The sequence below is a fragment of the Scylla paramamosain genome, chromosome 7 (genome assembly GCF_035594125.1).
Source record: "Scylla paramamosain isolate STU-SP2022 chromosome 7, ASM3559412v1, whole genome shotgun sequence".
Taxonomy (NCBI): domain Eukaryota; kingdom Metazoa; phylum Arthropoda; class Malacostraca; order Decapoda; family Portunidae; genus Scylla; species Scylla paramamosain.
The window spans coordinates 16,434,056-16,451,500 of record NC_087157.1 but is presented as its reverse complement, the minus strand read 5'-3'; the positions used below and the strand labels follow the sequence as shown (position 1 = coordinate 16,451,500).

Below are 17,445 nucleotides of genomic sequence, written 5' to 3'. Positions count from 1 at the left end.
ATCAGCATAGGAGTGGATAGGACAAGAAGTTTGGTTTAGAAGATCATTAATGAATAATAAGAAGAGAGTGGGTGACAGGACAGAACCCTGAGGAACACCACTGTTAATAGATTTAGGAGAAGAACAGTGACCGTCTACCACAGCAGCAATAGAACGGTCAGAAAGGAAACTTGAGATGAAGTTACAGAGAGAAGGATAGAAACCGTAGGAGGGTAGTTTGGAAATCAAAGCTTTGTGCCAGACTCTATCAAAGGCTTTTGATATGTCCAGGGCAACAGCAAAAGTTTCACCAAAGTCTCTAAAAGAGGATGACCAAGACTCAGTAAGGAAAGCCAGAAGATCACCAGTAGAGCGGCCTTGACGGAACCCATACTGGCGATCAGATAGAAGGTTGTGAAGTGATAGATGTTTAAGAATCTTCCTGTTGAGGATAGATTCAAAAACTTTAGATAAGCAGGAAATTAAAGCAATAGGACGGTAGTTTGAGGGATTAGAGCGGTCACCCTTTTTAGGAACAGGTTGAATGTAGGCAAACTTCCAGCAAGAAGGAAAGGTAGATGTTGACAGACAGAGCTGAAAGAGTTTGACTAGGCAAGGGGCAAGCATGGAGGCACAGTTTCGGAGAACAATAGGAGGGACCCCATCAGGTCCATAAGCCTTCCGAGGGTTTAGACCAGCAAGGGCATGGAAAACATCATTCCGAAGAATTTTAATACGTGGCATGAAGTAGTCAGAGGGTGGAGGAGAGGGAGGAACAAGCCCAGAATCGTCCAAGGTAGAGTTTTTAGCAAAGGTTTGAGCAAAGAGTTCAGCTTTAGAAATAGACGTGATAGCAGTGTTGCCATCTGGTTGAAGTAGAGGAGGGAAAGAAGAAGAAGCAAAGTTATTGGAGATATTTTTGGCTAGATGCCAGAAATCACGAGGGGAGTTAGATCTTGAAAAGTTTTGACATTTTCTGTTAATGAAGGAGTTTTTGGCTAGTTGGAGAACAGACTTGGCATGGTTCCGGGCAGAAATATAAAGTGCATGAGATTCTGGTGATGGAAGGCTTAAGTACCTTTTGTGGGCCACCACACGAGAACAAGCTGTGTTAAACCAAGGTTTAGAAGGTTTAGGACGAGAAAAGGAGTGAGGAATGTACGCCTCCATGCCAGACACTATCACCTCTGTTATGCGCTCAGCACACAAAGACGGGTCTCTGACACGGAAGCAGTAGTCATTCCAAGGAAAATCAGCAAAATACCTCCTCAGGTCCCCCCAACTAGCAGAGGCAAAACGCCAGAGGCACCTTCGCTTAGGGGGATCCTGAGGAGGGATTGGAGTGATAGGACAAGATAAAGATATGAGATTGTGATCGGAGGAGCCCAACGGAGAAGAAAGGGTGACAGCATAAGCAGAAGGATTAGAGGTCAGGAAAAGGTCAAGAATGTTGGACGTATCTCCAAGACGGTCAGGAATACGAGTAGGGTGTTGCACCAATTGCTCCAGGTCATGGAGGATAGCAAAGTTGTAGGCTAGTTCACCAGGATGGTCAGTGAAGGGAGAGGAAAGCCTAAGCTGGTGGTGAACATTGCAGTCTCCAAGAATGGAGATCTCTGCAAAAGGGAAGAGGGTCAGAATGTGCTCCACTCTGGAAGTTAAGTAGTCAAAGTGTAAGTAGTCAAATGTAAAATGATTGCCCTGCTTTTTAGTGCTTTAATGCCTAACACGCTCAAAAACACTCAAAAGACACTTCTGGTAATGTCATTTTTTTCATACTTAAAGCTAGTTTCTCCTGCTATTTGGGGTTTTGCTAAGAATGTGAAAAAAAAACACTCAAAATACACGCATTTGGTAACATTGTTCTGTTTCTCAATTAGGATTGATATTCATGAGTTTCAGCATTTTGGTATCTAAGAAACTTCTTTATATACACGAGTTTTTGCAGGTTTTTGCTTTGTGGTTCTTGTGAACCACAATTTCTTTTGCCCGAAAATAATAAGACACTCATTATACACGTTTCTCGTAATGTCCTTTTCTTTCCCAATAGGGAGTGCCTTGCATCCATTTTCGCGTTTTTTGTAGTTAACAAGCTCAAAAACACTCAAAATATACCCTTTTTGTAATGTTTTTCTATTTCTTCATATTGGTTGGTTTGCATCCGTTTTAGCGTTTTTTCCACGTAAAACACTGAAGAGACACGTTTTCAGTAATTTTGTTTTCGATTCCCAAAGAATATAGCCAGAATTTTGGCATCTTAGTTCCTAAGAAGATGAATAAAAAAAAAAATATTATTTTTTCTCTGAAAAGAGTGTTATTTGTGGGTTTATAGCTTTTTTGGTACTTAAGGAACTTAAAAACACTCATAATACACGTTTCTCGTAATATCGTTTCGTTTCCCAAACATAAGGTTCTTTGCATGTCTTTAAGCGTTTTTATAAATAACATGATCAAAAAACCTAAAAATACATGTTTGTGGTAATGTTACTCTGTTTCTCCATAAAGGGTGTTTTGCATGCGTTTTAGCGTTTTGGTATGTAAGGACTTAAAAAAAAAACACACAAAGGTAAGCTCTTCGTAAAAGTCGGTTTTATTCTCTTGTAATGTGATTGTTCTGTTTTTGAGTGCTTTGTTGCATATCACGCTCAAAAACACTCAAAAGACACTTTTCTGGTAATATCATTTTTTTTTTTTCCCACATAAAGCTAGTTTCGCATGTAATTTGGGATATTCGTAACTAAGAATGTGAAAAACACTCAAAATACACACATTTGGTAATGTAGTTCTGTTTCTCAATTGAAAGTGTTATTCATGAGTTTTAGCATTTTGGTATGTAAGAAACTTCTCTATATACACGAGTTTTTGCGTTTTTTGTCTTCTGGTTCTTTTGAAACTATAAAACAATCATTATACACGTTTTTCTAAATGTCCTTTTGCTTCCTAATATAGAATGCTTTTACATCCATTTTCCCGTTTTTTGTAGGTAAAAAGCTCAAAAACACTTTTTGGTAATGTTATTTTATTTCTTCATATTCGTTGCTTTGTATCCGTTTTAGCGTTTTTTTTTTCTACGTAAAACACTGAATAGAAACGTTTTCAGAAATTTTGTTTTGGATTCACATATTGACTGATTTCCATATTATTTATCGGTTTGGTGCCTAACATGCTGAAAAACACTGAAAAAACAGGTGTCTGGTAAAGTCGTTTAATTTCCTCATATAGGTGGCTTTGCATGCTCTTTAGGGTTTGGTAAATAACAATCCGAAAAAAAGCTATAATTAACTTTTTTGATAATGTTCTTTTTTCCACATAAATTCCCTGAATTTTGGCAGAATTTTGGCATCTCGGTACTTATGAAAATGAATACAAAAAATGTTATTTTTTTATATTTTTTTTTTATATTTTTTCTCTTTAAAGAGTGTTATTTGTGGGTTTTAACGTTTTGGTACTTAAGGAACTTAAAAACAGTTATAATACACGTTTCTCGTAATGTCCTTTCGTTTCCCAAGCATAGGGTTCTTTACATGTAATGTTTTTCTGCTTCTCCATTAAGGAGTGTTTTGCATGCGTTTTAGCGTTTTGGTATGTAAGGAGCTCAAAAACACATAATGGCAAGTTCTTGGTCAAAGTTGGTTTTATTCCCATGTAATGTGATTGCCCTGCTTTTAAGTGCTTTATTGCCTAACACACTCAAAAACACTGAAAAGACACTTCTGGTAATGTCATTTTTTCCCACATAAAGCTAGTTTTGCAAATTTGGGATTTTGCTAAGAATGTGAAAAACACTGAAAATACACGCTTTTGGTAAGGTTGTTCTGTTTTTCAATTAATATTGTTATTCATGAGTTTCAGCATTTTGGTATCTATCTTTATATACACGAGTTTTTGCGTTTTTTGCCTTGTGGTTCTTGCAAACCACAAGTTCTTTTGATCGAAAATAATAAGACACTCATTATACACGTTTCTCGTAATGTCCTTTTTGATTCCTAATACGGAGTGCTTTCCATCCATTTTCACCTTTTTTCTAGGTAACAAGCTCAAAAATACTCAAAATATGCCTTTTTGGTAATGTTATTCTATTTTTTTTTCATATTGGTTGGTTTGCATCCGTTTTAGCGTTTTTCTACGTAAAACACAGAAAAGACACGTTTTCAGTAATTTTGTTTTGGATTCCCATATAGAGTGACTTCCATGTTATTTATCGTTTTGGTGCCTAACATGCTGAAAAACACTCATAAGACAGTTTTCTGACAAAGATGTTTGATTTCCCCATATAGGTGGCTTTGGATGCTTTTTAGGGATTGCTACATTACAGTAAAAAAAAAAAAGCTAAAATTAACTTTTTTGATAAAATTCTTATTTCACAAAATTTCATGAATTTTGCCCGAATTTTGGCATCTCGGTACCTGTGAAGATTAATAAGAAAGAAAAAAATATCGTATTTACTTATTTATTTATTTATTTTTCTCAATAGAGAGTTATTTGTGACTTTTAGCTTTTTGGTACTTAATGAATTTAAAAACACTCATAATACACGTTTCTCGTAATGTCCTTTCGTTTCCCACGAATAGGGTTCTTAGCATGTATTTAAGCGTTTTATTGGTAACATGATCAAAGACACTCAAAATACATGTTTTTGGTAATGTTATTCTGTTTCTCCATCAAGTGTGTTTTGCATGCATATAGCACTCAAAATACACGCATTTTTGTTATATAAAGAGCTCAAAAACACTTAAAGGCAAGTTCTTGGTAAACATTGGTTTTATTCCCATGTAATGTGATTGCCCTTCTCTTTAGTGTTTTACTGCCTATCACGCTCAAAAACACTCAATAGACTCTTTTCTGAAAATGTCATTTTTTTTTAGCACATAAAGCTGGTTTCGCAATCAATTTATGTTTTGGGTAACTAAGAATGTGAAAAGCACTCAAAATACACGCATTTAGTAAGTTTATTCTATTTCTCAATTAAGAGTGTTATTCATGAGTTTAAGCATTTTGGTATCTAGGAAACTTCTCCATATACAGGAATTTTTGCGTTTTTTGCCTTGTAGTTCTTTTGACTATAAAACACTCATTATACAATTTTCTCGCAATGTCCCTTGCTTTCCCAATATAGAGTGTTTTGCATAAATTTTCGGGTTTTTTTTAAGGTAACAAGCTCAAAAACACTCAAAATGTACCTTTTTGGAAATGCTTTTCTATTTCTTGATATTGGTTGGTAATATTGTAATTGTAAGTAATTTTCTTTTATATTCCAATATTGAGTGAGTTCATTATTATTTATCGTTTGGTGCCTAATATGCTGAAAAACAGTCAAAAGACATATTTCTGGTAAAGTAATTCAATTTCCTCATAGAGGAGGCTTTGCATGCTCTTTAGGGTTTGGTTCATAAGTGAAAAAAAGAGCTAAAATCAACTTTTATGATAATATTCTTTTATCATATAATTGCCCTGAATTATCCCAGAATTTTGTCATCTCGGTACCTATGAAGATGAATGACAAAAAAAAAAAAAAAATTATATGTATACAGGGTGTCTCAAAAAAATGTACTCACTCTTAGAATTATGAGAAAACCTTTATTTATGGACATAGAGTGAAATGAAATAGCATCGAATACATGAGACAAATGTGTTTGAAGAATCATGTTTGCGAATGTTCAAATTGATGACCATTATTGTCCAGACAACGCTGATAACGCGCACCAAGGGATTCGCAAACGTCGCGAAACATGTCATTAGGAATATCACGACATTGTCTTTCAATTTCTAATTTCAATGCATCAATTGTCCTTGGTTTGTTGGCATAAATGTTGTCTTTTAAGTATCCCCATAAAAAAAAGTCCATGGGTGTTAGGTCTGGGGAACGCGCAGGGTATTCAATGGGGCCCCTTCGTCCAATCCATGTGTCAGGAAACACTGCATCAAGGTAAGCTCGTACATCGCGATGGTAGTGGGGAGGTGCTCCATCTTGCTGAAAGTAAATATCGCTGTCTTCACCAAACATCTCTGTAATTTGTGGACCAACAAATTCCTGAAGCAAGTTGAGGTAGCTCTCACCATTGACAGTTTCGTTGAAAAAGAAAGGTCCTATGATGCCCAATGCGGATATTCCACACCACACTGTTACTCCTGGTAAGTTTACATGGCATTCAATTGTTACGTGAGGATTTGCAGGACATCATTTAGACAACATTTATGCCAACAAACCAAGGACAATTGATGCATTGAAATTAGAAATTGAAAGACAATGTCGTGATATTCCTAATGACATGTTTCGCGACGTTTGCGAATCCCTTGGTGCGCGTTATCAGCGTTGTCTGGACAATAATGGTCATCAATTTGAACATTCGCAAACATGATTCTTCAAACACATTTGTCTCATGTATTCGATGCTATTTCATTTCACTCTATGTCCATAAATAAAGGTTTTCTCATAATTCTAAGAGTGAGTACATTTTTTTATTTATTTTTTTTTTTCTAAATAAAGATTGTTATTTGCGGGTTTTAGCTTTTTGGTACTTAAGGAACTTAAAAACACTCATAATACACGTTTCTCGTAATATCCTTTCGTTTCCCAAACATAAGGTTCTTTCTATGTATTTAAGCGTTTTTATAGATAACATAATCAAAAACACTTAAAATACATGTTTTTGGTAAAGTTATTCTGTTTCTCCATAAAGAGTGTCTTGCAGGCGTTTTAGCGTTTTGGTATATAAGGAGCTCAAAAAACTTAATACCCATTTTCTCCTAGCGTTGCCATATGGCAACACTATAGCTGAAATACTTTAATGGTCCTGACATCTGACCTAAGTGTTGCCACCAACCTTTATGCAGTAAGATATGTTTTCCTCTACGCTGCCGACATGCTGAGCCGTATAATGACTCACTAGATTCGCGCCGTACGCCGCCTAGGCACCACGTGTGTTTTCTTCTTCTCCAAAATGACAAGCAGGAAAAGGTATGTCAATTATTCCGATACTATTGAATATATATTTTTCTCCCATATGCTATTTCAAAGAATAATTATGTGGGTTTGTTATGCGCTAGACATAAAAATTATTATAGCTTTTAAGATGTAAATAATTAATAAAAGGTAGGTGTTGCCATATGGACACGCTAGGGTAATTCTTGTACAAATATTTCTTTTCAGGCCTCTTACAGTGAACGAAGCTTTGGACATTTTAGAGGATGAAGATGAGTTCTTTGATGTATATATGGAACCCCCTGATGTTCATGAGCTTACTGATGAAGATTCTGCAAGTGAAGAGGATGAACAACCAGAAAGACTTTGTGGGAACCAACTTTTGGCTGGAGCAGAAATTCGCCGTCGTGGTGTAGCAGATGTCGGCAAATCTGACGATGATGAACCTCACACGGAAACCGCCAGACCCCCCAAGTAAGAAGGCAAAAAAAATCCGTCAAGAACCTCTAAAATGGATAATAGGAGAGAAAATAATGGATGGATTGCCTTTGTTTCCTGAGCCTGACTATAGCAAGTACAGAGATTTTTCTCCTACAGAACTCTTTGAGTTATTTTTTGATGAGGAACTTTTTGAGTTCATAGTTCAGCAGTCCAAGCTTTACTGTGCTTATAAAAACTGGCCAGACATCAGTGTCACTAAGGAAGAAATCAAAGTATTTTTTGGTATATTGATTGTGTCTGGATATAATCCCATGCCCAGTAAAGCCTCATTCTGGTCCTCTAGCCCTGATCTTCGTAATGAGGCTGTCTGTAATGCTATGCGCAGAGATAGGTTTGACAGGATTATGAGGTGTCTACATTTCAATGACAACACTAAGCTAGATGTAGAGGACAAATATACAAAACTTAGGCCCCTTATACAGCACCTTCAGAAACGATCTATGGACCATTTCATTCCCACCCAAGCAATTTCTCATGATGAGGCTATGGTCAAATATTTTGGCAAACATGGCTGTAAGCAGTCTATTCGCAATAAACCCATTAGGTTTGGCTATAAAGTCTGGTGCCAAAACACTGTTTCAGGCTATCTTGTTGCATTTGAACCTTATCAGGGAAAGTCACACAAAGGTAACATTGAATTGCAAGCTAAGTTTGGGAAGCCAGCAGCAACAGTTCTAGAACTGATTGATGAATATAGCACAGAGAAAAGGAATCTCTCTTACAGTTTCTATTTTGACAATTATTTTACTACAATACCACTGCTGATAGAACTAAAGGAGAGGGGGTAAAATGGTACTGGAACAATTAAATCTAACACTGTAGGGAAGGACTGTCCTCTAATGCAATCCAAAGCAATGGAGAAAAAAGAGAGAGGCTATTTCATGAGTGCGACAGCATCAGACAAGAACGAATCGGTAGTATTATCGCGGTGGAAAGATAATGCGGTAGTAACTGTAGCCTCTTCCCTCTATGGTAGTGAACCAATTGGTTCTGTAGACAGATGGAGTAGAGTGGACAAAAAGAAAATAAAAGTCAGTATTCCTCATGGAATTAAAATGTACAACAAAGGTATGGGAGGGACTGATAGAATGGATCAAAACATAAATAAATATAGAATTTCAATAAAAAGCAAGAAATGGTGGTGGTCTTTGTTCACATGGATGTTGGACATGGCAGTCCATAATGCATGGCAACTATCGAAAGGACAAGGCAGTGCACTAACACAACTGCAGTTTCGTCGAGAAATTGCTGCTTGCTACCTAAATCAGTTTGGAATTTTACCCAAAGGTAAAGGAAGAAAATCGACTACTCTTCCAGCACAACATTTTGTAAGATATGACAACTTAGGACATCTTGTTGAACCTGTCCAGGATAACAAAAAAAGAAGGTGTGCAAATACTGGTTGTACTTCAATTGGCCGAACTCAGTGTTCAAGATGTAATGTGGGATTGTGTGTGAAGTGTTTCAGAGATTACCACACTAAGTAAGGAAATAGACTTATTTTACAATTATAGTGTGCAATGGCAAACTTGGCACAATGAATATATTTTCATGCAATTCTTAGCTATTTCTACTTATTTTTTATTTGCAGAAATCACGGTTAAAATATTTTGTAAACATGAAAATGAATAAAACGTTGGTTTTGTATACCTAAGACTTTTTTGTACTCGTATTATCCTAGCGTTGCCATATGGCAACATTGAATAACTTATGAACCATTATGACTAAAACCAAATAATTTACAGAATCAGTTTACAATACTATAGCAAACCTACACACAAAATATAAATTGATTTGAAGAAAAAAAAATGAAAACAAAAATTCTTGGTTCTTGGTAAAAATTGGTTTTATTAGAATTTAATGTGATTCCCCTACTTTTAGTGCTTTATATCCTATCACGCTCAAAAACACTCAAAAGACACTTTTCTGGTAATGTCATTTTTTCCCACATAAATCTGGTTTCGCATGCAATTTGGGGTTTTCGTAACTAAGAATGTGAAAAGCTCTCAAAATACACGCATTTAGTAAGGTTATTCTGTTTTTAAATTAAGAGTGTTATTCATGAGTTTTAGCATTTTGGTATTTAAGAATCTTATCCATATATACGAGTTTTTACGTTTTTTGCCTTTTGGTTCTTGTGAAACCATAAAAACCTCATTCATTATACACGTTTCTCGTAATGTCCTTTTGTTTCCCAATATAGAGTGCTTTGCATCCATTTTCGCGTTTTTTGTGGTTAACAGGCTCAAAAACACTCAAAATATACGTTTTTGGTAATGTTATTCTATTTCTTCATATTGGTTGGTTTGCATCCGCTTTAGCGTATTTCTATGTAAAACACGGAAAAGACACGTTTTCAGTAATTTTGTTTTGCATTCCCATATTGAGTGACTTCCATATTATTTATCCTTTTGATGCCTAACATGCTTAAAAAGAAAACACTCAAAAGTGAGGTTTTTGGTAAAGTTGTGTAATTTCCCCATATAGGTGGCTTTGGATGCACTTTAGGGTTTGGTACATAACAGTCCGATAAGAAAAAAAGCTAAAATTAGCTTTTTTGATAATGATCTTTTTTCCATATAATTTCCCTGGCTTTTGCCAGACTTTCGGCATCTCAGTACCTATGAATATGAATAAAAAAAAATAGCTATTTTTTTATTTATTTATTTTTTTATTTTTTTTCTCTATAAAGAGTGTTATTTGTAACTTTTAGCTTTTTGGTACTAAAGAAACTTAAAAACACATAATCCACGTTTCTCGTAATGTTTTTTTTTCGTTTCCCAAACATGTATTTAAGTATTTTTATAGGTAACATGATCAAAAACACTCAAAATACGTGTTTTTGGTAATGTTATTCTGTTTCTCCATAAAGGGTGTTTTGCATGCGTTTTAGCGTTTTTGTATGTAAGGAGCTCAAAAAATCTTAAAGAGAAATTCTTTGTAAAAATTGGTCTTATCCCTATTTAATGTGATTGCCCTGCTTTTTAGTGCTTTATTTCCTAACACGCACAAAAACACTCTTTATGGGAATGTCATTTTTTCCATTTTTATCCCACAATATTTCGCATGCAATTTAGGGTTTTGGTAACTAAGAATGTGAAAAGGTTTTTCTTTTTTTTTATTCCTGGTTTTATTCCAATGTAATGTGAATGTTCTGCTTTTTAGTGCTTTGTTGCATATAACGCTCAAAAACACTCAAAAGACACTTTTCTGGTAATGTCATTTATTTCCCACATAAAGCTAGTTTTGCATGTAATTTGAGGTACACGAGTTTTTGCGTTTTTTGCCTTTTAGTTCTTGTGGAACTATAAAACACTCATTATACACGTTTCTCAGAATGTCCTTTTGTTTTCCAATACTTTGCATCCATTTTTGCATTTTTTTTTTTAGGTAACAAGCTCAAAAACATTCAAAATATACATTTTTGGTAATGTTGTTTTATTTCTTCATATTGGTTGGTTTGCATCCTTTTTAGCGTTTTTCTATGTAAAACCCTGAAAAGACACGTTTTCAGTAATTTTGTTTTGGATTCCCATATTGAGTGACTTCCATGTTATTATCGTTTTGGTGCCTAACATACTGAAAAACACTCAAAAGTAAGGTTTCTCGTAAAGTCGTTTAATTTTCTCATGTAGGTGGCTTTGCATTCACTTTAGAGTTTGGTACATAACATTGAGAAAAAAAAAGCTAAAATAACTTTTTTGATAATATTCTTTTATCACATAATTGCCCAGAATTTTCCCAGAATTTTGCCATCTCGGTACCTATGAAGATGAATAACAAAAAAATAAATAAATAAAAATAAAAATTGATGTTTTTTTTTATATATTTATCTATTTTTTCTTTATAAAGAGTGTTATTTGTGGGTTTTAGTTTTTTGGCTCCTAAGGAACTTAAAAACACTCATAATACACGTTTCTCGTAATGTCCTTTCTTTTCCCAAACATAGAGTTCTTTGCATGTATTTTCGCGTTTTTATAGGTAGCATGATCAAAAACACTCAAAATATATGTTTTTAGTTATGTTATTCTAATTCTCCATAAAGGGTGTTTTGTATTTGTTTTAGCGTTTTGGTATGTAAGGAGTTCAAAAAAAACTTAAAGGCAAGTTCTTGGTAAAAGTTGGTTTCATTCCCATGTAATGTTATTGCCCTGCTTTTTAGTGCTTTATTGCCTAACACGCTCAGAAACACCCAAAGTCACTTTTCTGGTAATGTAATTTCTTACCAACATAAAGCTAGTTTTGCATGCAATTTGGGGTTTTGGTAAATAATGTAAAAAACACTCAAAATACACGCAATTCGTAAGGTTGTTATCTTTCTCATTTAGGAGTGTTATTCATGAGTACCAGCGTTTTGGTAACTAAGAAACTTCTCCATATACACGAGTTTTTGCGTTTTTTGCCATGTGGTTCTTGTGAAACTATAAAACACTCATTATTCACGTTTCTCGTAATGTCCTTTTGTTTCCCAATATAGAGTGCTTTGCATCCTTTTTCACGTTTATTGTAGGTAACAAGATTAAAAAAACTCAAAATATACCTTTTTGGTAATATTCTATTTCTTCATATTTGTTGGTTTGCATCCGTTTTAGCGTTTTCCTACCTAAAACAGAAAAAGACACGTTTTCAGTATTTTTTTTTGGATTCTCATATAGACTTACTTCCATATTATTTATCGTTTTGATAATTAACTTTTATCACATAATTGCCCTGAATTTTGCCAGAATTTTGGGATCTCGGTACCTATGAAGATGAATAAAAAAAAAATAAAAAAAAATTCCTATTTTTCTATTTATTTATTTTATTTTATTTTTCTAAATAAAGAGTGTTATTTGTGGGTTTTAGCTTTTTGGTTCTTAAGGAACTTAAAAACACTCATAATACACGTTTCTCGTAATATCCTTTCCTTTCCCAAACATAAAGTACTTTGCATGTATTTAAGCGTTTTTATAGATAACATGATTAAAACCACTCAAAATACCTGTTGTTGGTAATGTTATTTTGTTTCTATATAAAGTGTGGTTTACATGCGTTTTAGCTCATATAAGGAGCTGTAAAACACTTATAGGCAAGTTCTTGGTAAACGTTGGTTTTATTCCATGTAATGTGATTGCCCTGCTTTTTAGTGCTTTATTGCCTAACACTCTCAAAAACACTCAAAAGACACTTATCTGGTAATGTCATTTTTTTCCCACATAAAGCAATATTCGCATGGAATTTCGTTTTTTTTTTTTAACTAAGAATGTGAAAAAACACTCAAAGTACACGCATTTAGTAAGGTTGTTCTGTTTTTGAATTAATAGTGTTATTCATGAGTTTCAGCATTTTGGTATCTAAGAAAATTCTCCATATATACGAGTTTTTGTGTTTTTTGCCTTGTAGATCTTGTGAAACTATAAAACACTCATTATACACGTTTCTCGTAATGTCCTTTTCTTTCCCAATATAGAGTGCTTTGCATGTATATTTTGCGTTTTTTGTAGGTAACAAGTTGAAAAACACTCAAAATATACCTTTTTTGGTGATGTTTTTCTATTTCTTCGTATTGGTTAGTTTGCATCCGTTTTAGCGTTTTTCTACGTAAAACACTGAGAAGACATGTTTTCAGTAATTTTGTTTTGGATTCCCATATTGAGTGACTTAAATGGTATTTATCGTTTTGGTGCCTAACATGCTAAAAAAAACACTCAAAAAGCAGGTTTCTTGTAAAGTCGTTTAATTTCCATATATAGGTGGCTTTGCATGCACTTTAGGGTTTGATACATAACAGTCAGAAAAAAAAGCTAAAATTAACTTTTTTTGATAATGTTATTTTTTTCCACATAAATTCTCTGAATTTTGCCAGAATTTTGGCATCTTGGTACCTATGAAAATCGCTATTAAATAAAAAGCTATTTTTTCATTTATTTATTTATTTTTTCTCTATAAAGAGTGTTATTTGTGGGTTTTAACGTTTTGGTACTTAATGAACTTAAAAACGGTCCTAATACACGTTTCTCGTAATGTCCTTTCGTTTCCCAAACATAAGATTCTTTCCATGTATTTAAGCGTTTTTATATGTAACATGATAAAAAACACTTGTTTTCAGTAATGTTATTCTGCTTCTTTATAAAGCAGTTTTTTGCATGCGTTTTAGCGTTTTGGTTTGTAAGGAGGTCAAAAACACTTCAAGGCAAGTTCTTGGTAAAAGTTGGTTTTATTCCCATATAATGTGATTGCCCTGTTTTTTTTTGTGATTTTTTGCCTAACACTCTCAAAAACACTCAAAAGATACTTCTATCATTTTTTTTCCAACATAGTTTCGGGTGCTATTTGGGGTTTTGCTATCTAAGACTGTGGAAAACACTCAAAATACATGCATTTGGTAAGGTTGTTCATTTTTTCAATTAATATTGTTATTCATGAGTTTCAGGATTTTGGTATCTAAGAAACTTCTTTATATACACGCGTTTTTTTTTTGTTTTTTGCCATGTGTTTCTTGTGAACCACAAGTTCTTTTGCTCAAAAATAATAATACACTCATTATACACGTTTCTCGTAATGTCCTTTTGTTTCCCAATAGGGAGTGCTTTGCATCCATTTTCGCGTTTTTTGTAGGTAACAAGCTCAAAAACACTCAAAATATACCTTTTTGGTAATGTTATTTTATTTCTTCTTATTGGTTGGTTTGCATCCGTTTTAGCGTTTTTCTACGTAAAACACCGAAAAGACACGTTTTTAGTAAATTTGTTTTAGATTCCCATATAGAGTGACTTGCATGTTATTTACCGTTATGGTGCCTAACAAGCTGAAAAAATCTCATAAGACTGTTTTCTAGCAAAGACGTTTAATTTCCCCCATATAGGTGGTTTTGCATGCACTATAGGGTTTGGTACATAACAGTAGGAAAAAAAAGCTAAAATTAACTTTTTTGATAATTGACTGATAATTTCCTGAATTTTGCCCAAATTTTGCCACCTCGGTACCTGTGAAGATAAAAAAGAAAAAAAATATCGTATTTTTTTTATTTTTTTATTTTTTCTAAATAAAGAGTGTTATTTGTGGCTTTTAGCTTTTTGGTAAATAATGATCTTAAAAACACTCATAAGACACATTTCTCGTAATGTCCTTTCGTTTTCCAAAAATAGGGTTCTTTGCATGTATTTAAGCGTTTTTATTTATAACATGATCAAAAACATTGAAAATAAATGTTTTTGGTAATGTTATTCTCTTTCTCCATAAAGTGTGTTTTGCATGCGTTTTAGCGTTTTGGTATATCAGGAGCTCAAAACACTATATTTGGGAAACGACAGGACATTACGAGAAACGTGTATTATGAGTGTTTTAAAGTTCCTTAAGAACCAAAAAACTCTTTATAAATAAAAATAAATAAATAAATATATAAAAAAACGCCAATTATTTTTTTTTTGTTATTCATCTTCATAGGTACCGATATGCCAAAATTCTGGGAAAATTCTGGGCAATTATGTGATAAAAGAATATTATAAAAAAAGTTAATTTTATCTTTTTTTTTCGGAATGTTATGTACCAAACTCTAAAGTGAATGCAAAGCCACCTACATGAGGATATTAAACGACTTTACGAGAAACCTTACTTTTGAGTGTTTTTCAGTATGTTAGGCACCAAAACTATAATAACATTGAAGTCACTCAATATGGGAATCGAAAACAAAATTACTGAAAACGTGTCTTTTCAGTGTTTTACGTAGAAAAACGCTAAAAAGAAGCAAACCAACCAATATGAAGAAATTGAAAAACATTACCAAAAAGGTATATTTTGAATGTTTTTGAGCTTGTTACCTAAAAAAAAAAAGCAAAAATGGATGCAAAGTATTGGAAAACAAAAGGACATTCTGAGAAACGTGTATAATGAGTGTTTTATAGTTCCACAAGAACCAACAGGCAAAACACACAAAAACTCGTGTACCTAGAGAAGTTTCTTAGATACCAAATTGATAAAACTCATAAATAACACTTTTAATTGAGAAACAGAATTACCTTACAAAATGTGTCTATTTTGAGTGTTTTTCACATTCTTAGTTACGACAATCCCAAATTACATGCGAAACTAGCTTTATGTGGGAAATAAATGACATTACCAGAAAAGTGTGTTTTGAGTGTTTTTGACTGTTATATGCAACAAAGCACTAAAAAGTAGAACAATCACATTACATTGGAATAATGCCAAATTTTACGAGGAATAAAAAAAAAAGAAAAAGCTTACCAAATGAGTGTATTTTGGGTGTTTTTCACATTCTTAGTTACCAAAACCCCAAATTGTATGCGAAATATTGTGGGATAAAAATGTTGGAAAAAAATGACATTAATATAAAAAGTTTTTTTGAGTGTTTTTGAGCGTGTTAGAAAATAAAGCACTAAAAAGCAGGTCAATCACATCACATAGGGATAAAATACATTTTTACTAAGAACTTTCCTTTAAGATTTTTTTTTAACTCCTTACATACAAAAACGCTAAAACGCATGCAAAACACCCTTTATGGAGAAACACAATAACATTACCAAAAAAACGTATTTTCAGTGTTTTTGATCATGTTACCTATAAAAAAAAACACTTAAATACATGTTTGGATAAAACGAAAAAAAAACATTACGAGAAACGTGTATTATGAGTGTTTTTAAGTTTCTTAAGTACCAAAAAGCTAAAAGACACAAATAACACTTTTTACAGAGAAAATAAATAAATAAATAAATAAAAAAATATTGTAATTTTTTTTTGTTATTCATATTCATAGGTACTTATATGCCGAATGTCTGGCAAAATTCAGTGTAATTATGTGGAAAAAAGAACATTATCAAAGAAATTAGTTTTAGCTTTTTTTTCGGACTGTTATTTACCAAATCCTAAAGAGCACCCAAAGCCACCTATATGGTGAAATTACACAACTTTACCAGAAACCTCTCTTTTGAGTGTTTTCTTTTTTAGCATGTTAGGCATCAAATTAATAATTAATAAATATACCTTTTAATAATAATAATATGGAAGTCATCCAATATGGGAATGAAAAAGAAAATTACTGAAAACGTGTCTTTTCCGTGTTTTACGTAGAAAAACGCTAAAACAGATGCAAACCAACCAATATGAAGAAATATAATAACATTACCAAAAAGGTATATTTTGAGTGTTTTTGAGCCTGTTAACCACAAAACGCGAAAATGGATGCAAAGCACTCTAAATTGGGAAACAAAGGGACATTACGACAAACGTGTGTAATGAGTGTTTTATGGTTTCACAAGAACCACAAGGCAAAAAACGCAAAAACTCGTATATATGGATAAGTTTCTTAGATAACAAAATGGTGAAACTCATGAATAACACTCTTAATTGAGAAACAGAACAACCTTACTAAATGCGTGTATTTTGAGAGCTTTTCACATTCTCAGTTACCAAAACCGAAAATTGCATGCGAAATCAGATTTATGTGGGAAAAAATGACATTACCAGAAAAGTGTCTTTTGAGTGTTTTTGAACGTGATAGCACTAAAAAGCAGGGGAATCACATTAAATTCGAATAAAACCATTTTTCTCAAGAACTTGCATTTAAGTGTTTTTGAGCTCCTTATATACATACCAAAAGGCTAAAACGCCTGCAAAACACACTTTATGGAGAAAGAGAATAACATTACCAAGAACATGTATTTTGAGTGTTTTTGGTCATGTTATCTATAAAAACGCTTAAATACATAGAAAGAACCTTGTTTGGGAAACGAAAGGACATTACGAGAAACATGTATTATGAGTGTTTTTAAGTTCCTTAAGTACGAAAAAGCTAAAACCAACAAATAACACTCTTTATTTAGAAAAAATAAATAAAATAAAATAAAAAAATATTTTCTTTTTTTTTGTCATTCATCTTCATAGGTATCTAGATGACAAAAATTCTGGGAAAATTCAGGGCAATTATATGATAAAAGAATATTATCAAACAAGTTGATTTTAGCTTTTTTTCGGACTGTAATGTACTAAACCCTAAAGAGCATGCAAAGCCTGCTCTATGAGGAATTTGAATGACTTTACCAGAAATC

At 33.3% G+C, this 17,445-nt stretch overlaps 1 protein-coding gene across 1 annotated transcript; it reads left to right on the top strand.

Moving 5' to 3' along the window:
- Nucleotides 1-7,434: 7,434 nt before the first annotated feature.
- On the top strand, nucleotides 7,435-8,190 carry LOC135101769 (piggyBac transposable element-derived protein 3-like). Its single transcript, XM_064006060.1, has one exon. The coding sequence runs from the start codon at nucleotides 7,435-7,437 to the stop codon at nucleotides 8,188-8,190; it is 756 nt and encodes a 251-aa protein (XP_063862130.1).
- The last annotated feature ends 9,255 nt before the right edge of the window (nucleotides 8,191-17,445 follow it).

Excerpts from the sequence above, each read along its gene's own strand:
- LOC135101769 (XM_064006060.1), top strand. The coding sequence starts at position 7,435 with ATGGATGGATTGCCTTTGTTTCCTGAGCCTGACTATAGCAAGTACAGA.